The sequence below is a fragment of the Malaclemys terrapin genome, chromosome 2, assembly GCF_027887155.1.
Source record: "Malaclemys terrapin pileata isolate rMalTer1 chromosome 2, rMalTer1.hap1, whole genome shotgun sequence".
In the NCBI taxonomy this organism is placed as follows: Eukaryota; Metazoa; Chordata; order Testudines; family Emydidae; genus Malaclemys; species Malaclemys terrapin.
The window spans coordinates 48,475,243-48,497,318 of NC_071506.1; the positions used below are offsets into that span (position 1 = coordinate 48,475,243).

The following is a 22,076-nucleotide window of genomic DNA, read 5'->3' on the forward strand; positions in this document are numbered from 1 at the left end:
CTATATAATGGGACAAGTATGGGATAAGGCCCTTAGATCATTAATGAATTTGAAAAACAGTTTAGGATAGAGTGTGCAATGATAGTGGTGCTAATTATCAACGAGAGCTGCCTGGCAACTGATCCAAAGCCCCTTGAAGTCAATGGGAACCTTAGAGAAGTGAGAGGAGGAATTACATTTCTCCTTAAAGAAAAAAAAATATTCCAAGCCAGAATGCTCTGGCTGCTATGTGTTGTTGGAACAGTGCAAAGCAGCCAGAGCAGACTAGTGAATCTGGCCTTCTGAATTTCCCTACTGCAGCTACTCAGTTAACCTAATATAATAAAAACTGTTCTGTTACCTTTGTTTTAATACCATTTATTTCTTCAAGGATTCTCTTCATCTCTGGTTTGGGAGTTTTTCCTACCTGTAATGCAGGAAGCAAGAGTTGAACAGTAGTTATGCCAGCTGCCTTTTTTCCCTTCATCATCATAGGTCACGACTGCATGAAAAACTGAACTTGACCCGTCCCATCAGTCAGTTTAATTAGCATCATTCTCAGATCATCTTGTATTGAACAATAACAAAACATTACACCTGATAGAGGGGAAAACACCCTGAATAATATAAGAATCACGTAATTCCTTGATTTTTCATTATAGTAGTATTTGCTAAAACAACATACAAGGCTCAATCATGCTCCAGTTGAAGTGACTAGTATGACTACCATTGACTTAAGTGGAGGCCTGGTGGGCTCACAGTATTGAATATAAACTTGATACAAAAGAAGAATTTCTGAGGATTAGCAGCAAATTAGTTTCACAGCTCACACAATTTTTACTTATAACAAATAGAAAATGTATAGTTTCTTTAGCATGCATATGTACCATTTGATAGTAATTTTCCTACCAAATGCATGCTTTAGCCCGTATGCAGTAGCCTGACTTTATTAAAAATACAACTATATGCTAAGCTGAGTATCCAGGGAAAATCTGAGCAGAAAGCTGATATCTCTGCAAAGGATCTGATCTCATGTAAAGAAGAGAAGAGAAGAGCAAAGAAATACTATAATATGACTCTCTATATATCAGAAGAGGATAACAGTTTATGGGAAGGTCCCAGGTAGCACAATCTAAAACTAATGTAACTTCTCATCACTGAAAGAATGGCTTAAAACATGGGTCATGTCACCAGTAATGCAAATTTGTCCTTATTCTCTTGGGTGGCATTGTGAGTCCCAAATAAACCAAACACCCACTGAAGTTTGGCATCAGAGAAAACTTCAGAAATAGGTCTCGTCTCACCTGACCAGCACATAATTTGACTGGTAAATATTCAAATCGGTCTCAGCACTCTAATATACTAGAAAGGCTCAGCATATATTTTCAGAGATGTGTGGAGAAGCTCACACAGCACCGGCTCGTATTACATCTGCTACTAGCCAATGCTCTCATTCCTCATTCTCATAATGGAAACAGAAATCCCAATATAAAAAAAAAATGACTACAGAATTTCAACATCTGAGGGTCTTTCACTACACAACTTCTACTGGACACACTGAGTTTTGCCTGAATAGAGCTAAAGAACTCAGAAAGGACCTCAGATTTTGGTCTACTAATATTAGAAATGGGCCCAAACCAAATCTTGGAACAAATTCCACAAGTAGGAGGAAGTTTGAATCTGGACCAAATCTAAACTTCCTGGCTGGATCCCATTTCTGCAATGGCTGAACCAAAACCTTGGATTTGAAGACTGAGAAGATTTTGACCAGGATCTCAATATAGAGTTTGAGCTTGGGTCTATCTCTAATTAACATTGATGAGAAATGAGTGGCTAAAACCAACCACTTGAAACTAAAACTATACACCCACCAGGGTAAAACTGGTGCAAGTGATACATGCTAATTTTGGGCATGTTTTTCTCAGGGGACGATTAAAGCACAATCTTTTGGAGAGATCCCGGACATGGAAATCAGTCGGTGAGTAATACAGTGCACCGCTGATTGCTATTGGACAGCCACCTGCTATTGACGCTGCACCCCCCCGAGCAGGAGGAGTGCACCCTGTGGTTATGGCGTCTTCCTCAGTCCCTCTATTCACATCAGAACATAATCCCAGGGACATGTGGATGTAGCAACAGGTACAGGATGGGAATAATGGGACCCTTAAGCACCATTCTGAACATGTCATCTAATGTGATACAATACTGGAAAGTAGAGCAGGAACCTTTCTCCTGCAAAGAACAAATGTATGCAATAGTACAAAGAAAGAATGAGCACTTCTACTTACTTGCAGAAAAATGCCCAAAATAGCCACACCATCATAATTTCTCAAAGCTTCAGCGTAATTACTGTATTTTGAATACCAATGTACCAAATGAAGCTGCAACCAAATAAAATTAAACATTAATAAATACTATTCTGCAATAGCAAGCCACCAAGAGCCCAATCTTGCATTCGCTGTGCACCCAAACCTCTTTCAATGGGGTGAACAGGGAATGCAGGATTGGGCCCCAAATGTATCACTGCATAAAAAGAAAATATGTATAAATATGTCCTATACCTTCTACAGCTCTTCCGTGTGCTTGTGCTTTTGTAGCAATCGCTTGTCAACTATTTTGGTTTTAAATAAAGTGTAAAAATTAGAATAGGGAGACTCACAAAATATTGGAAAACTTGCTTAAAATTAATCAGATCATGTAATAGAGGAGATGCTTACCCATGCATGTAATTGCACATGTACAATATATGAGTTATCCATTGATGTGTTAATCCTCAACTGAATTTTCAGGTTAATGAAATTCTAAAAGAAGAATCCTAATTCATGTGTGCTTTATAAATTATTATTCTGTAGTTGGCCACTCTACTCCCAACCTGGCACTGGTAGGGAATGGACAAGATGACCCTTTTCCACTTCTATTTTCTGCAATACTATGTTTTCAGGAAAAATTTCAACATTTATTTATCCTTCCAGAGGACTTATATAGCTTCTAATAGCACTGTGGTATGTGAACACATATTTTCATGAGAGCTGGACAAATAACTGATTTTGCAGTTCAGTAGCAGTTCCAACAAATATTTTTTAAAAATTGGTTTGATTCAAACCAAATGTGAATTTTAGGTGAATTGAGAAGGTCTGTTTTAGGTCCTTTCCAGAGCAGGGATTTGAACCCAGGTCTTCCTCAACCCAAGAAAGTGCCCTAACCGCTGAGCTAAAGGTTATAAAGGGGAGTAAACCCCCAGCAGCAGCAGCAGCAGCAGCAGCACAACCTCCTCCCCACCCATTTTCTTCTTGTTATTCTGTGACTGACCAAAAGTATTTGTGTTAAATTTATGAATAATTTTAGGTCAACTGAAACTTCATTTTTGGTCAAATGAAATTATTCATCCAAAAAAAAAAAAAATTCACCCAGCTTTACCCTTTTATAGAAAACAAATATGGTATCATTGCAATCCAATAATTTGATTAAATTTAGCAAGGTGACCCTTATATTAACAAAAAGCACACCAACAAAACACTCAATTTACCAAGGGATTCTCTGTCACTGGCAATTTTAAAATTAAGATTGGATTTTTTTCTGAAAGCTCTGCTCTAGTTCACACAGGCATTATTTTTTGGAAATTCTATGACTTCTGTTATATGGGAGGTCAGACTAAATGATCACAACGGTCCTTTCTGACCTTGGAATCTATGAATCACTGAATCACTGTCCCTGAAAGTGGAATATAGTAGATTGCTTAATTTTAGGGCTGTTGATTAATTGCAGTTAACTCACGCAATTAACTAAAAAAAATTAATCGCAATTTAAAAAATGAATCACGATTAATCACAGCTTTAATTGCACTGTTAAACAATAGAATACCAATTGAAATTTATTAAATATTTTACTACATTTTAAAATATATTGATTTCAATTACAACACAGAATACGAGGAGTACAGTGCTCATTTTATATTATTTTATTTACAAATATTTGCACTGTAAAATGATAAACAAAAGAAATAGTATTTTTCAATTCACCACATATAAGTACTGTAGTGCAATCTCTTTATCGTGAAAGTGCAACTTACAAATGTAGATTTTTTTTGTTACATAACTACACTCAAAACCAAAACAATTTAAAACTTTAGAGCCTACAAGTCCACTCAGTCCTACTTCTTGTTCAGCCAATCGCTCAGACAAACAAGTTTGTGTACATTTGCATGAGATAATGCTGCCCGCTCCTTGTTTACAATGTTACCTGAAAGTTCTCATGGCACTGTTGTAGCCAGCGTCCCAAGATTCATATGTCCCTTCGTGCTTCAACCACCATTCCAGAGGACATGCATCCATGCTGATGATGGATTCTGCTTGATAATGATCCAAAGCATTGCAGACCAACGTATGTTCATTTTCATCATCTGAGTCAGATGTCACCAGCAGAAGGTTGATTTTCTTTTTTGGTGGTTCGGGTTCTGTAGTTTCTCCATTGGAGTGTTGCTTTTTTAAGACTTCTGAAAGCTGCTCCACACCCTGTCCCGATCAGATTTTGGAAGGCACTTCTGATTCTTAAATCTTGGGTCCAGTGATATAGCTATCTTTAGAAATCTCACATTGGTACCTTCTTTGCATTTTGTCAAATCTGCAGTGAAAGTATTCTTAAAACGAACAGCATGTTGAGTCATCATCTGAGACTGCTACAACATGCAATATATGACAGAATGCGGGTAAAACACAGAGTAGGAGACATACAATTCTCCCTCAAGGAATTCAGTCACAAATTTAATTAACGCATTATTTTTTTAATGAGCATCATCAGCATGGAAGCATGTCCTCTGGAATGGTGGTTGAAGCATGAAGGGACATACGAATCTTTAGCTCATCGGACATGTAAATATTTTGGGACGCTGGCTACAACAGTGCCATGAGAACTTTCAGGTAATATTGTAAACAAGAAGCGGGCAGCATTATCTCCTGCAAATGTAAACAAACTTGTTTGTCTGAGCGATTGGCTGAACAAGAAGTAGGACTGAGTGGACTTGTAGGCTCTAAAGTTTTACATTGTAAAGTTTTACATTGTTTTATTTTGAATGAAGTTATTTTTGTATATAATTCTACATTTGTAAGTTCAATTTTCATGATAAACAGCTTGTATTACAGTACTTGTATTAAGTGAATTGAAAATACAATTTCTTTTATTTTTACAGTGCAAATATTTGTAGAAAAATAATATAAACTGAGCACTGTACACTTTATATTCTGTGTTGTAATTGAAATCAATATCTTTGAAAATGTGGAAAACATTCAGAATATTTATATAAATAGTATTCTACTATTGTTTAACAGCGTGATTAATTGTGATTAATTTTTAATCACATGATTAATCGAGATTAATTTTTTAATCGCTTGACAGCCCTACTTAATTTACTTGTCTGTCGGTGCAACATGTTATTATGAAGGATAAAAGCAGCATAGCCTAAGGCCTCCAATTACACGCTAGTAAAGCACAATTCACTCCATAAATTCATTCTCCTCTATACAAAGACCTAGAGGTCAAAGCTTAGTCCTGAAAAGTAAAAGCAAAGTAAAAGCCCTTTGCTTGATGGAACCAAGCAGAAGTCCTCCCATTCAGCCTGCTACTAGGAACAAGGAGAGCCATGCAGTTTGACCATGGCTGATGCTAGTAGGCATAGAGAGGATAGAAAAAAATCATCCATGACCCCTACCACAAGTTTTGGGGCAGTGAATCTATGCTATGCATCTGGTCTGTCATCATTTCTCCTTAGGGCAAGCAGTTCAGAACTACCATAAAACTCGGCACTATGGCATGTGCGCGGGTTTCAGAGTGGGAACATGAAGAGGCTGCAGCATGGCTTCTCATATAGAGAAACCATGGTATTTCCATGGTAGTTTGGGCCTTGAACTCCCATGTGGGATGTGGATAGAAACTGGAATTTGTTATTAATTAATTGGTATTTGAGTATTAGGGAGAATTTAGGCCCAGAGTGGGTACATACCAGGACAAATTCACCCATTAACTTCAGTGAGTTCAGCACATAGTAGTTTGGTGCTTTTACACCAAAATAGCAGCAAATATTTGTTTAAAACAATTCTTGTCAATAGACTGAGAGATTTAAAAGCACAGATATTTAGAATGTGGAGGATATTCTCCACCACACTGCATCCGTTTTAAGGTACATCCAATTTTGGACCTCAGATAATTTAAATGTCCCTTTAACAAGCTGTTTCCCTCATCTGTGAAAATATATTATGGGACTATAATTTTGCAAATAGTTAGGACAATATCAAGATGTATTAATGATAATAAACAAGTAAAACTAGCAAAACATGATATTTTCACAAGTTTGAGAAAAACAAAACACGTTGCCACAAAAACAGCAAAAAATCTTACTGGAAATGGTGAATATCAGGCTGGGGCATATTTACAAAAAATTACAATTTTTCCAAGGGACAGGGGTTTGTATTTTAGTTGTGAAAAGTTGTGTTTGTTGACAGAAATGATTCACCGTAGTTCACATTTTTGAATATTCATTAAAATAACAGGTTTCATACACAAACCGATAAATACAAATAAATACTAGAAAGTGAAAACAGTTCATGTTGCCCAGCTGCACAATAATTCCAAATTTCAGTTTGCACCATATGCTAGTATATAAAAAATGGGTCCTACCTCTCCCGCATATTTCATTCCATCCACAATGTGCTCAGAGCCATGGTCATTAGAAGAACCCCAATGAAAGTGAAGTTGACGCAGTCTGTAGATACCTGGGAGTGGTCCACTTCTCAGCACTGCAATTGATAACCCACATCAATATTTGGCTCAGAACTTTTTCAGGAAACTTTGCTTCACAAGAGAGGTTCATATATTTACCAGAGAGGAGTCCAAAACTTGAAAGTTTTGAGCACCTCCTGCAAATTCAAATTATTTCAGTGGGAGTTGAGGGAACTCAGCACCTTGCAGAATTGGGCCTATATCTTCCTATAACTAGGGTACCTAGCCTTATTTAATTACATAGCTGTAGAAACTGCCTGAATCAGGGTCAAATCACAGAATGTGATGCCAGTTACCAAACAGGTCCCCTTCCTCTAACAGCAGCATGTACTGCAGTTTGGGGATGAAGCATGCTAAGGATGGCCCACTATCAGTGCCGGCTCCAGGTTTTTTGCTTCCCCAAGCAAAAGATAAATAAATAAATAAGGGGTTGGAGTGCCGCTGCCGAAGCAAAAAAACAACAGCAAAAAAAAAAAAAAAAAATGGAGTGCTGCCCCTTGAAAAGTGCTGCCTCAAGCACATGCTTGGAATGCTGGTGCCTAGAGCCGGCCCTGCCCACTATACTACAAGGGGTCCAGCACCTCACAGGATTGGGTCCATATACATTGGGTAAGGACAATTACATCCCTGGATCTGAAAAGACAGGGAATAAGTCCATGCTCAGCTCCTTTCTGAAATGTCCTAGAACTAAAGCATCTAAAGGAAGCCTTTCATGTGTTCTCTCAGAAATGTAATACTATATGTAGGCAGTTTGTCAGCAGGATCAGTAGCAGCTGTCAAGGCCATCAATTGTCCATTAAAACAGACTTGTAAAAGCAAGTAATCCTGTTTGAGGGGAAATAATGACACAGTATTTTCACTTGTGGACTATCACCAGTCATTTTAAGTCTGGCACCAGGTGAAGCTGTAAGACATTATGCCAAAAAAAAAAAAAAAAGCACTTTTCTCTTCTATAAATAGGGCTTAATTCCAAGGCCAGAAGGGACCACTGTGATCATCTAGTGTGACCCTACAGTATAACACTGTAAAAAAATTCATGGAGACTATCTTTTAGAAACATGTCCAATGGTAGGAAAGAGTTTCTCTTGTTTTGTTTTGTGTAATACACTTTATTAGAGTATAATGAAAAAGTCTGAAGGTAACCTTTAATCTGGTAGATGAAATCTATCAAATACACATTTCACAAAAATTTGGGAGTCCAGATCACAAGGACTAAACATAAAGAATCCAAAGACCAAGTCTACAGTGGAGACTTCTGCATGGCTTAAAAATTAGTAAGAGGGACCTTTATTTTGTTTCAGCTTGTGGCCTGGAACCAAATTCTTTGAAACGGTTCTGTTCCTGTGCTGCAAGAAATGAAAGGATGGAAGCTCACTTCCACTTTAAAAAAACATGGGATGATACATGGGAACAGGGTTTGGGTAAGAAACATACATATCTCCCTTGAAATTGTACTTAGGGATGAAGGGAACGTAATGTGTCATTATACCGCTTACACAGAATTACCTATTGTTAAAATCAAAGGCAATCTGTTTGTATACATCATGGAATAATGGCACATTATTTTCACTTGTGGAAAATATTATTTTCTAGGACTTGAGATTCACAGATGCCAAGCTGAACTTGTCCACATATGAAGGTCTCCAGTAATGTTTTATAAAGGTGCTGTCATTAAACCAGTGAGCTGTGGACAATACTGTAGAGATGTCACAACCTTCCTGCTGCTGATGCTCCCTGTGTGTGAGTGGGCCCAAAAGGAGACTCAGTGAAGTCTGTAGTTTTCTTGTGGTTTTATCCTGGCTCTGACTGTATTGGATCAAACTGGCTTTCAGGGTCCTGCAGCTGTAACAAAGAAGATGTCTACTCCATCCCTTCTACCCATAGACTTTTCAATGTATTTCTTTAAGCAGGTGGGGATGCAGATTTTTGAGTTCTACCATCCAGGATCAGAGGAAGCAGAACAAGAGGACAAGCTATTTGGGTTGTAGTTCTCCTAGACAAAAGAAATTCACATGCTTTGGGGTATTTTTTTCTTCCATGGTTCCTTCATTTTCAGTAAATCCAATTTTAATACTCTGATGGACTAACACAACACTAGGAGATACGCCAGTTTTGCAGGTGAGTTTCTGATATTCCATGAATAGATTAGCAGTAGATGCTAAGGGATTGCATAAAACAGTCACATCCCCAAAATATTTATTTTATGAATTGTATTGATTAGGTTAGGGAGATTTGCATGTCCAATTCCTCTGTTACCTCAGAAAAAAGAGAGGTAAGGACACAAATACATAATTTGACAATGGCTGTAGAGGTCCCCTCTGACATTTTATAGATAAAGAGAATCTCAAAAGGGTGTTTTTATATTCTGTTTGATTTTTCCCACAGAACAAAATTCCTATTGTAAGATGTGTCTGCTGCATTCTTCCAACCTGAAAGCAAAAGTCCTGAAAGCATAACTATAACAGCATCCCCTTAAATCCTGTGAGATTCCTTGACAACAGCTATCTGTCCATGAGAAATCCTTAACTGCAGAATTATCTTGCTGCTGTCTTTACAATAGATGGAGAAGATGTGGTCCTGTCCAAGGAATGGAGAATGCATCCTTCCTGCAGCTTTGCTTGGGAACCTACAGAATCTCAATTATTGGCAAATTTGGTTGGCAAAATTCCATCACTAGAGTCTCCCATAGATGAGGAATGTTTCAGGGTCTGGGGATGCTTCCTCCCAAAGGGTCTATTTACCACCAAATTGTCTGTCCCTGGAATATGTTGAGCAGTTTAAGTTTCCAGATGTTATGGACAGTGGTCATCTATGCTGACCTGGTTTCCTAGTTCTAAGGAATAGAACAATCCAGTATTCAGTATACAGAATAATTCCAGTATTATTTTCCATCCCATTCTTTTTGCAGTCTAACATTTTGCTTGCTGTTTTTGAATGCTGCTTATTGAGCAGAGGTGTTTAGGATAAGATGAATAACTTATCCTGTACCCAGGATAAAAATGCATCCCATAGGACAAACACAATTACCTTTCAATGATACACAGTTGCCAGGAATGCCTGAAAATTTCCCCATAGTTTGGATGCATAGGAATGAAGAAAATGGTTGAGTGTAAATCTGTTTTTCATTGAAACCCCCCTTTTTAAACCTTGAATTTAAAGGTTGACCATGAGAAATGTGTGGGCACTCATAAAGAGCTGCATGGATTTGCATGTAAGATTGGATTATATCCTGTAGTGGACATAGGCATCATGAAAATAGAGTTTATTCAGCCATCCATTAGAGTTTTCCTTTGGCAGTACTTTTGGTCCTGATGGATTTTTTATTATCTTTTCCTCTCAGTCTAGGGTGACAAAGCTGTCTATATTGATTCACAAAGTGAGGCCCCTTGCACTGGTTTGGTGCTAAGGTGTACTTGTCTGATTCCTATCACAGGGCTGATAAGATAATATTGAACCTTTTCCAAGTCTGAACACAAAACCTAAAGCATTCCTGCCTTTGCCGATGACCGCTTTGGCTGTGGATTGGAAAAGAATCTCAGCAAGCGAATATAGAGTGCTGCACATAAAAGACTCGGATAGTTTGAATGTCTTGTCTTGTAAGTCAGTAAGAAAACTCTGCTTACATATTCCAGAACCTGCATCGCCCAGTTGGTGAGGTAGTCTGCTTTGAGATGCAGCACACAAGTGAAGGTTGAAAATTCTCTTACAGGCTGGATATTGCAGCCTCTTGTTCTCCTTCCTTCTTGGCTTGAGGGTAATTATACAAGCCACAGCACTGGAGATGCCCTCTTTCTTCCTTAACTTCATCAATATAACTATGCCTCTGGAGGACTGAACTGTTTGGATTAGGGATCCCAAATAGATTAAGCAAAACTTTTCCTATCCATGATATCTGCAATACTGAGTCCAGCCTGGCATTGGTAACCCAGCAGTGAGTCTGGTGTGCAGGCTAGGCATTTCTGTAGCCTCTTCAAAGAGAATGTCCCACATTCCCTTCTTCTGTTCTAGCTCTAGGCAACCTCACATACACAGTAAGGACACCTGGGAACCCACAGTGTTCCAATGCATATAATGTTTATCATGTCTTACTCCCTCAGCTATTTCTATCCTATTTGGAAACACTTTTATGGAAAACTAAAAGTGGACAAAAGCTTCCTCTACATTGAGAGTGTCTGGACAGCCTACTCTGAAATCCCAGTCATACCTCTCAGCATCTTTTCATGGTGTCCAAGCATGGGATTGCAGAAAAGGGCAGACAAGAGGCTCCTAGAGGAGCTCAGAGGCTCTCTCTAATGACGTTTGTGTATGCAGCATTTCTGGTGGGTGAGAGGTGGCTCCTTCAAAATGGTGTTGACCCTCTTTAGGCATTTAGCTGAGTGTTTGGCTTTATGTGTGGGCTTTGGGATCTGGGAATTTCCCACAGTTTATTTCTTAAGGAGAAACATTGTGGCCACAGTAGGGAATTCAGATGTGACTCCCTTAGGATTGCTGTTGTTGGGCTTAAGTAACTTGGCTTAACCCACTGGGATGCACCTCTCCAGTAGTGAAACAACCCAAGAGAGTGGTGTTAGGGAAGTACTCACAACATTTTGGTTCCCAGAGGGTTCTTGGTCAGTGACTGATTCTTACTATGTGTGTTTGTACACTGATCTTGGATGGGGCCCTTGTCACTATGTTACATGTTCCATAAATAGGAGAGGACAGTCTAAAGCACTTGCTGAAATGTAGTGATCCCAGCACCTATTTAAAAGAAGCCTCTGTCACAATGTGGGGCCTGTTACTGGGTGTGTAGAGACAGAAGTCTGGTGGAGTGGGGACTCTCCATTTCCTGCAGCGCCCCATGGTTATCCATCATGGAGCTGTTTTATGACCAGCAAGAGACTGCATTTGCATCCAAACAGTGCAGTTTTTTAGTTTTCAGTGAGGCTGGCATAGCCAGTGAAGGTCAATGCTGTACAGGAGGATGCAGCTGAGGGGAGCAGAGACTCTTCCATGTGGCTCATCTGTTTGAGTCCAGGTGACAAAAATCAGTTTGGCATAGAAGGTCAGCCCTGTTTATAGGCATGAGGAGTTCTTTTCCTTGCAAACAAGTCTTAAAACCCTTAGCTATGGCCATATCTACAGAGCCAGGTGGTAACCCACAAGGGAAAATAATGAGGCATTATTCCCCAAGATAGAAAATGTTGCTTTACAATAAAACAAGGGAACAATATAGTTAAGAAATGTTACAGTTCATTACATCAACGATGCATTAGAAAAAAACCCATACATAAATAAACATTTGCTGAGCAGAAGCTATCAGTACCCTCATCCTCATTATGGCTAATAAAGTCAGTTAAGCATGTTTCCAAAAGGCCTTCAGTACATAGTTACATCATTCACATTTTTAAATGGAATTTTCACTCTAAGCAACTGGTAAAAAGGGAAGATAACACCAAAAGAAATACTGGGTTTATTTGTATGTAAATTTGATATTATTGAAGGATGAGTACACTTAATATACAAAGGAAAAAAGTACAGTTTTCTCACACAGTTTTACAGTACACATCAATGATGACTTACAACACAATACATCCTGCTCTTTCAGTTCAGGGCCTCTTTTGAGTAGAGACTGCTTTAAAATTAGCTCCCAAATTCATTGTCTTTTGTGATCTAATGCAACCTGTGTCTATAGAGGCAGAAAACATGTAACCCACTCCACTACTGCAGCCCCAGAAGACCTTGTTTGAACAGCACTCAAGGTTTGATCTCCAACAACAGCATGGGCATGGAAGATCAAAGTTAACATCAATACAATTCTTAAATCCTGTTATGCCTAAGCATTGCTGGTCTCAATTTAATGCTAGCTATCAGACATACTGAAATGCTTAGTGTTAAAAGATGTGCTAAGCACAGAGTAAAAGGTTTAGCTTTGTTGTTTGTCTTTAGTTGGCATATGTGCGATCCATTGGGGTACATAAGCAAAGCCTTATGCTAGGTTTTAGCTGTGCAAATTCTTCTAACTCTTATTGACTTTAGTAATACTTAAATAAATCATCATAAATAATTTGCAGTTATATAAAGTCTTTCACCCAAGGATCTCAAAGTGCCATTCAAAAGTAGACAAGCATTACTATCTTCATTTCACTTTTACATATGGGGAAACTGAGGGACAGAGGCTAAGTAACTTACCCAAACTCGCACAGCAAATCAGCGGCAGAGTTGGAAAGTCAGCTAGCAGAGTTTCCGGCTAATGACCAGACAATGCTGACTCCCTGTAATGTGAATTGTGGGACTAGAAGAGATAGCAGCACCTTAAAAGGGTATTCTTTAATGGTTTTTGGAGCTCTCTAAATTACAAATGGCTTCGTTTTAACACTCAAAACTTTATGAAAAGGCAAGGAGCTGCTACCATGAATAAGGAACTGGGAATAAGGAAGCAACTTCAATCTCATAATTTTTTGTAAGATTAGACCAAAACACAAGTCCAAGCTCAGGTTAGATTTCTCCCAACTAAAAAGAGTTATTACTGTTATTTGTCCTCACTATTTCTATGACTGCAGAAGCCAAAAAATGAACATATGTTCATTGAAAGTTGATAAATATAACATTCTTTATGAAATACCAGCATATACAATTCTTCACATTAAAATTCTGTTGGTAAAGGTTTTATGAATGAGCTACGTTCCAAAGAGAAACATTTCTATGAAAGGCTGTAATGAGGCAGTGGAAGAGCTGGCAGGAAGACAAGGGGGAGACTTGCAGGAAAGTGTGTCTGAACACTGCATCTCCAGCCTCCTGTCCTGCAGCCATCAGAAAATCAGTAGCAGGAGGGGTGGAAGTACAGATGGCCAGAGAATTTGTGCATGGAGCATCAGGGGAGATGCCAGAGGTATCTGGTGGAGTGACAGAGCTAGAAGAAGGCGCCTACCCTGGTCAAGCTCCCCAAGCTGGACACTCAGCAAGGTGCTGTGGTTGGATCCCAACAGTGGATTTATGTGCCTTTACACTTCCCTGGGCCTCAGCAGGCCTCAGACACTGACTCCGGCTCCAGCCTCCCTAGCATATTTTCTGAGTACAATTTTCTCAGTCTGTTGCCCCCTTCACAGAAGTGGGACCTCATGATCCAGCTGCCCTAGACCACCAGGACCAGTCCTAACTCCCTCTAACACACCCAATACCTTAGGCACTCCCATTTGCAGAGCTCCACAATTTGGGGACTCTGGTTTACAGTTTAACACTTCAGGGACACATGATAGTAGAAGCAAACAGACATAGATTTTGCAAATAGATTTCTAAAAAAACCCACCACTTTTGGTCACTTTTTCTCTCACAATCAAACACTTAATGAGAGCACCCAGACTGAAATAAATTTAGACAAGAGCAAACTTTTCTGCTCTTTGGGACAGCAGTGTGGAATCAATGTCATATATTATTTATGTATAAGCATTTCATAATTTACCTACGATTATTTATGGTTATTATTTATTTGCTTGACAGTAGTCCCTAGGGCAGGAATCGGCAACCTGTGGCCCGTGGCCCATCAAGGAAATCCGCTGGCCGGTTTGTTTACCTGCAGCATTCACAGATTCGGCCGATCGCAGCTCCCACTGAACGCGGTTCACCGTTCCAGACCAATGGGGGCTGCGGGAAGCGGCGTGGGCTGAGGGATGTGCTGGCTACCGCTTCCCACAGCCCCCATTGGCCTGAAGTGGCGAACCACAGCCAGTGGGAGCTGAGATCGGCCGAACCTGCAGACGCCGCAGGTAAACAAACCGTCCCGGCCCGCCAGGGGCTTTCCCTGATGGGCCGCATGCCAAAGGTTGCCGATCCCTGCCCTAGGGGCTGTAGTCATGATCAGATTACATTAGACTCTATATTGAGCCGCCCTGAAGAGTTTACAATCTAAGTATGCAATGAGAGACAACAGGTGGATGCAAGAAACAGATGGGACCACAAGGAAATAATGAGACAGTCTCGGTGAGCATAATCAGCAGTGATTATGGAGGCCTTTAGTATAGTGCAGCTACATTTCTTTAATAGTGTAGCTCAGGGGTCGGCATGCGGCTCGCCAGGGTAAGCACCCTGGCAGGCCGGGCCGGTTTGTTTACCTGCCGCGTCCGCAGGTTCGGCCATTCGCACTGGCTGCAGTTCACCGGCCCAGGCCAATGGGGGCTGTGGGACGTGGCGGCCAGCACATCCCTCGGCCCGCGCCGCTTCCCGCAGCCCCCATTGGCCTGCAGCAGCGAACTGCAGCCAGTGGGAGCCACGATCGGCTGAACCTGCGGAAGTGGCAGGTAAACAAACTGGCCCAGCCCGCCAGGGTACTTACCCTGGCAAGCTGTGTGCCAAAGGTTGCTGACCCCGATGTAGCTCATCAATGATAGAATTCCAAAGCAAATGCCACTAAAATGAATCTAATAAAGGAAAAAAATAACACATTAGGAAGAAATGCTAAGTGATTGCCATGAAGGAGATTTGTTTTTGTCTTTGCTAGAGAACTAATCAAAATCCCATAACTATTCCCAGTCTGTTGTGTGCTTCTGTTTTTTATTTTATTGGATAATTCATTTTATATTCATTTTGACTATAGATTTGTTTTCATGAACCCATCAAAGTAATAATAAAAAAGTTACGATGTATACACACTTAAATATTTAAGAGCATTGAGTCTTTTAGCAAATTCTCTCATACTAATTATTATTGTCACTACTAGCAATACAGCAATAGTAGTTGAAGCTTACAGTGCAGTTTAAAAATAAGGTCATATTTTGTGCCAAAAGAGCGGGTCTTTCACTCTACAATATAAATGGACAATCATTTGTTTTCCCTTTTTTTAGCTTGGTTATTTCACATATTACAAATAAATGGCACAATCCTGCAGACCTTACACTCAGGCATAAGGACTGCTGCATAGGGTCCAAATTGGAGCTGGCCAAAAATCAGATTTGCGGGAAATGTCAACATTTTAACATTTGTTTTCCTTTTGAAATGTTGTTTTCTTTCCAAATTGAATGAAATGGTTATCAAGGCTACATCTTTACAAGTTAGGGGTGTGATTCCCCTCCTCACATACACATGCTTGTGCTAACTCTAACTCTCATTGAGCAAGCATGAGTATAAATGGCAATGAAGCCACAGTAACATGGATAGCAGCAGCAGCGGCACGGCCTACCCATGACAAATACAAACTCACCTGAAACCACTGAGCACTTACTTGGCATGGCTAAGCCTTGACTCTGCGGCTACCCATGGTACCACAGCTACACCGGTATTTATACTTGTGCTAGCTCGATGAGAGCTAGTGTGAATATGTATACACAAGTGTGAGTATGTGTACACAAGCTGGGAATCACATCCTTAGCTTGTAGTGTGGACGTAGTCTTAGAAAAAAATCAGTTTTGAAAATTTGTCATTTCAAAACATTAAAATTTGAAACAAAGCTACACAATTCCAACACAAAATTTTGATTTATGAAGTTTTTCATTTTAATATTATTTTTACATTATTTCATATGTCAGATACTATTTCATGAAAAAAATTGGTTTCTTTCAACAAAACAGCCTTTTCTGACAACAAACTCTTTTGACAACACTTTTTAGAGGGGCAGGGATAGTTTAGTGATTTCAGCATTGTTCTGCTAAACCCAGGGTGGGGAGTTCAATTCTTAAGGGGACCACTTAGGGATCTGGGGCAAAAATCAGTACTTGGTCCTGCTAGTGAAGGCAGGGGGCTGGACTCAATGACCTTTCAAGGTCCCTTCCAGTTCTAGGAGATAGGTATATCTCCATATATTATTTTCATTATTATTATAAAGCTTCTTGAGATGTGTTCACATGGCAAGGTACTTTGTGAACAGAAATGATGGCTGTTGTTGCTAGTCTGCATTCAGAAATATTCACTAAAATGCTCTGCAAAGATGAAAGCAAGCTTTGATTTCTAGAGCTGTAAGAATTAGAGCTGCAATACTATTCTCTTGATTTCCTTTTTAACTCAATAGTGAAGCAACTTCATAGCTTATTGACAGCAACTTTTCTATGAAGTATAGCCAACGGTATCAGTATGAAATTCCATTTGTTCAGAGATGCTAAATGCTGCTGGCACTTGTTAAAAGATATTGGCATGTCTCTTAAATATGTATGGCTGCTCTAAGCCTGAAGAGCCACGATATGTGCAGCACTTTGCATGTGGTTGTAAAGAATTTGTGGGTAAACAGGTTTATAAGAATGATGATACTTTTAGAGTGTTAATGTTTGCTTTAAGGAGTTCATTTTAAACTGAAGTTTCTCAGCCCTTTCCTTTTGTACTTGAGGACTCATTGAGGGCAGAAAAGGTGGGGGAGTTGCGTTGTATGTAAGAGAGGAGTATGACTGCTCAGAGCTCCGGTATGAAACTGCAGAAAAACCTGAGAGTCTCTGGATAAAGTTGAGAAGTGTGAGCAACAAGGGTGATGTCGTGGTTGGAGTCTGCTATAGACCACCAGACCAGGAGGATGAGGTGGACGAGGTTTTCTTCTGGCAACTAGCAGAAGTTGCTAGATCACAGGCCCTGGTTCTCATGGGAGACTTTAATCACCCTGATATCTGCTGGGAGAGCAATACAGCAGTGCACAGACAATCCAGGAAGTTTTTGGAAAGTGTAGGGGACAATTTCCTGGTGCAAGTGCTGGAGGAAACAACTAGGGGCAGAGCTTTTCTTGACCTGCTGCTCACAAACAGGGAAGAATTAGTAGGGGAAGCAAAAGTGGATGGGAACCTGGGAGGCAGTGAGCATGAGATGGTCGAGTTCAGGATCCTGACACAAGGAAGAAAGGAGAGCAGCAGAATACGGACCCTGGACTTCAGAAAAGCAGACTTTGACTCCCTCAGGGAACAGATGGGCAGGATCCCCTGGGAGAATAACATGAAGGGCAAAGGAGTCCAGGAGAGCTGGCTGTATTTTAAAGAATCCTTATTGCGGTTGGCTAAACAGTGAAATCCTAGCTGATCTTAAACGCAAAAAAGAAGCTTACAAGAAGTGGAAGATTGGACAAATGACCAGGGAGGAGTATCAAAATATTGCTCAGGCATGCAGGAGTGAAATCAGGAATGCCAAATCACACTTGGAGTTGCAGCTAGCAAGAGATGTTAAGAGTAACAAGAAGGGTTTCTTCAGATATGTTAGCAACAAGAAGAAAGTCAAGGAAAGTGAGGGCCCCTTACTGAAAGAGGGAGGCAACCTAGTGACCGAGGATGTGGAAAAAGCTAATGTACTCAATGCTTTTTTTGCCTCTGTCTTCACGAACAAGGTCAGCTCCCAGACTGCTGCACTGGGCAGCACAATATGGGGAGAAGGTGACCAGCCCTCTGTGGAGAAAGAAGTGGTTCGGGACTATTTAGAAAAACTGGACGTGCACAAGTCCATGGGGCCAGATGTGCTGCATCCGAGGGTGCTAAAGGAGTTGGCGGATGAGATTGCAGAGCCATTAGCCATTATTTTTGAAAACTCATGGTGATCGGGGGAGGTCCCGGATGACTGGAAAAAGGCTAATGTAGTGCCCATCTTTAAAAAAGGGAAGAAGGAGGATCCGGGGAACTACAGGCCAGTCAGCCTCACCTCAGTCCCTGGAAAAATCATGGAGCAGGTCCTCAAGGAATCAATTATGAAACACTTAGAGGAGAGGAAAGTTATCAGGAAAAGTCAGCATGGATTCACCAAGGGCAAGTCGTGCCTGACTAACCTAATTGCCTTCTATGATGAGATAACTGGCTCTGTGGATGAGGGGAAAGCAGTGGATGTGTTATTCCTTGACTTTAGCAAAGCTTTTGATATGGTCTCCCACAGTATTCTTGCCACCAAGTTAAAGAAGTATGGGCTGGATGAATGGACTGTAAGGTGGATAGAAAGCTGGCTAGATCGTCGGGCTCAACGGGTAGTGATCAATGGCTCCATGTCTAGTTGGCAGCTGGTTTCAAGCGGAGTGCCCCAAGGGTCGGTCCTGGGGCCGGTTTTGTTTAATATCTTTATTAATGATCTGGAGAATGGTGTGGACTGCACTCTCAGCAAGTTTGCAGATGACACTAAACTAGGAGGCGTGGTAGATACACTAGAGGGTAGGGATTGGATACAGAGGGACCTAGACAAATTAGAGGATTGGGCCAAAAAAAAACCTGATGAGGTTCAACAAGGATAAGTGCAGAGTCCTGCACTTAGGACGGAAGAATCCCATGCACTGCTACAGACTAGGGACCAAATGGCTAGGTAGCAGTTCTGCAGAAAAGGACCTAGGGGTCACAGTGGACGAGAAGCTGGATATGAGTCAACAGTGTGCTCTTGTTGCCAAGAAGGCTAACGGCATTTGGGGCTGTATAAGTAGGGGCATTGCCAGCAGATCGAGGAACGTGATTGTTCCCCTTTATTCGACATTGGTGAGGCCTCATCTGGAATACTGTATCCAGTTTTGAGCCCCACACTACAAGAAGGATGTGGAAAAATTGGAAAGAGTCCAGTGGAGGGCAACAAAAATGACTAGGGGTCTGGAGCACATGACTTATGAGGAGAGGCTGAGGGAACTGAGATTGTTTAGTCTCCAGAAGAGAAGAATGAGGGGGGATTTGACAGCAGCCTTCAACTACCTGAAGGGGGGTTCCAAAGAGGATGGAGCTCGGCTGTTCTCAGTGGTGGCAGATGACAGAACAAGGAGCAATGGTCTCAAGTTGCAGTGGGGAAGGTCCAGGTTGGATATTAGTAAACACTATTTCACTAGGAGGGCGGTGAAGCACTGGAATGCGTTACCTAGGGAGGTGGTGGAGTCTCTTTCCTTGGAGGTTTTTAAAGCCCGGCTTGGCAAAGCCCTGGCTGGGATGATTTAGTTGGGAATTGGTCCTGCTTTGAGCAGGGGGTTGGACTAGATGACCTCTTGAGGTCCCTTCCAACCCTAATATTCTATGATTCTATGATTTAGCAGAAATACTACAGGCCTAATCTTGCAATCCTTACTCAGGCAAAAAAACTCACTGATGTCAATGGGACTCTTGCCAGAGCAAAGACAGCAGGATTTGGGGTCTATCATTAGCTATTTTTCTTTGTCAAAATAGTATGATCACACTTTTCAAAAATGATATTTTGCATTTATATAGGCATTCCAGCTGTGGACCTCAAAGCCTTTCCGGTGAATTTCACACCTCTCACAGAAAGCCTGAGGATTTGGGCTCCATGTAGGTGGAGTGCAGAGTGGCTGGGGAAGTAAAATCCACCCTATAGCCAAGAGCAACATTCTGTGGCTGCTGTGCAGCCCCTCTCTTTCCCCTCATCCTCACCTGAGACTATACCTAGGGGCTGCTATAGCAATCACAACCTCCCTGCTGCAGCTGTGTTGAGTATTGGGGGCACTGGATCCACAAAAATGCAGATATTGGACCACCCCCAATGTGGCCATCTGTGTTGGTATGTATAGGGCCAGTGCATATAACATATTAGCATATAGAGCACATGTTGTCTTCCAAGAATTTTGCAAACATTCATTTGTAAAATTTCTTCAGGTAAAACCCAGACTAACCTGATCTATCGAAAGTGTCATCAAACACAACTTTGCAGGTTCTCCCATTGTTCACTATGGCCCTAGCTCCGACAGGATCATATCCGACAAACCAAGGCAGAAGAGAGGGTTCATAATGGACATCTTTGATATTGATTTCAATAGGTGACTGATTGTCTCCTTTGGCAATAGGGTAATATTTGTGCCAGTGCTCAGGTCCTAGGAAGAAATGCAAAGCAATGTCATGAAAATCTCTTCCACTTAGGCATAAAGTTGACATCTGTTTAATACAAATACAATCAATGTTACACATTATTCATACATCGCCTCACAGCTGTGCCATTCACTGCGGATATTTTTCCTCCTTTTGGTTTCCAGGCGGAGGCATTTGAAGCATTAGCCGTGACTCCTTTTAAGAAACTTTTTTTACAGATGAATATTGTGCTTAGCCATCGGACTGCACTGCCCCTTACAGCCGGGTAGCTGGGGTTGGCCGCCTGGGTTGCAGCGCTCCCGGAGCTGTCCAGTAGCCACGTTCCGGGTGAGGGTGGAGATCGGACTGGGAACGTGGGCTGATCTGGCTGTAAAGTTGTGCCCAGATTTATTACAATGGAAGCAGAAGATGCAGGAGCCAGGAGCCAGCCCCCACCCAGCCCAGCCCAGTCTCACTCCTTGCAGCGTCTGCCGGACAAGCGGTGCCGGACAGATGCTGTGACAGCGGAGACCGGGCTCGCCGCGAGCGCTGCAGGCTCCCGCCCCAGGGGATCTGCGGGGCGCAGCGGGGTCGCCCTGCCCCTCACTCACCGTTGTCACTGTCATAGCCCCACTGACAGGATTGCTGGGCCATGCTCTCGGCGCGGGGTCTCAGCACTTTGTGCCTGGGCTGCTCTGACCGCTCCTGCAGGACGGTGGCGCCGGCTCCGCCAGGGGCTTTTATAGGCTCCCGCCAACTCCGTGCCCCCGGTCGGGGTGGAGAGGGACAGAGGGGGCGGGTGTGTCTGGCCGGAGCGCAGGGGGCGGAGAGAGCGATCCCCTGGACTCCCCTCTGGCAGCAGCCGGGCAATCAGAACAGCCGGGCGCGTCTGTGCGCAGCAAGGGCCCTGCTCGCCAGCCCGGGGCAGCTCGCTCTGCCCCGCTGCCCTGCGCGTCTGGCTCGCACCTGGCAGGCTCGGCCCCCGCAGAGCTAGTTCCCGGCTGCAGCCCCACGCGATCGTTAGTTTGTATTTTTAATTGAACGAGGGGTTTGATCCGTCTCCCTCTCGGGAGGTGGGTCTGGGGAAGCGGGCGGCAGGTACAACTGATGCTCAGCAGCGATCCACATATTAACCAGACACTCTTCGTGCTGCCCTGTGCTGAGACATCAAAGAACCCTGCTGAGCACACTCGTGTGGTCGTTTTTTTACTTGGAATTGTCCATGTGCCCCACAAAGAGTGGGCTGATAACCCTGGGCATGAATGGCGGCTCAGCGTGCACCCCTGGCTTGGTTAGTGCCTGGGAACAAGATTTATCTTCATGGCTTGTTAAGCTTGTTACTTCGGGGCGTTACACAAATCATTGCACATCACCGTGTGTGGGAAGAGAGACTAACTTATATTTAACCATTTATCTCTCCTTTGCAGTAGAAGGTGGTCACAACAATGCCTGTTTGCATAATAGGATTAAAAACAAATACATGTGACGTGCATTGCAAACAGGTATAAATAGGTGACAGTGGGGTTGGGCTGTGGCTTATATTTCAAACTCAAAGAATAACTCTTCTCCTTTGCACTTCAGTGATTCCAATCAATTTAAACACATACCGCAAATAAAATGAGTTAATGCATCTGCGGC

At 41.9% G+C, this 22,076-nt stretch overlaps 1 protein-coding gene across 1 annotated transcript in view; it reads right to left on the minus strand.

Moving 5' to 3' along the window:
- The window catches only part of LOC128832135 (carbonic anhydrase 3-like), a 35,427-nt gene extending 14,061 nt beyond the window's left edge, over positions 1–21,366 (minus strand). The window contains exons 1-5 of the mRNA XM_054019211.1: positions 21,050–21,366; positions 20,267–20,464; positions 6,649–6,767; positions 2,268–2,360; positions 341–406 (exon numbers count right to left, since the gene is read on the minus strand). Of these exons, the coding sequence (XP_053875186.1) occupies positions 341–406; positions 2,268–2,360; positions 6,649–6,767; positions 20,267–20,464; positions 21,050–21,092 (519 nt within the window). The 5' untranslated portion in view covers positions 21,093–21,366. The remainder of the gene's footprint in view (positions 1–340; positions 407–2,267; positions 2,361–6,648; positions 6,768–20,266; positions 20,465–21,049) is intronic.
- Between the last annotated feature and the right edge of the window lie 710 nt (positions 21,367–22,076).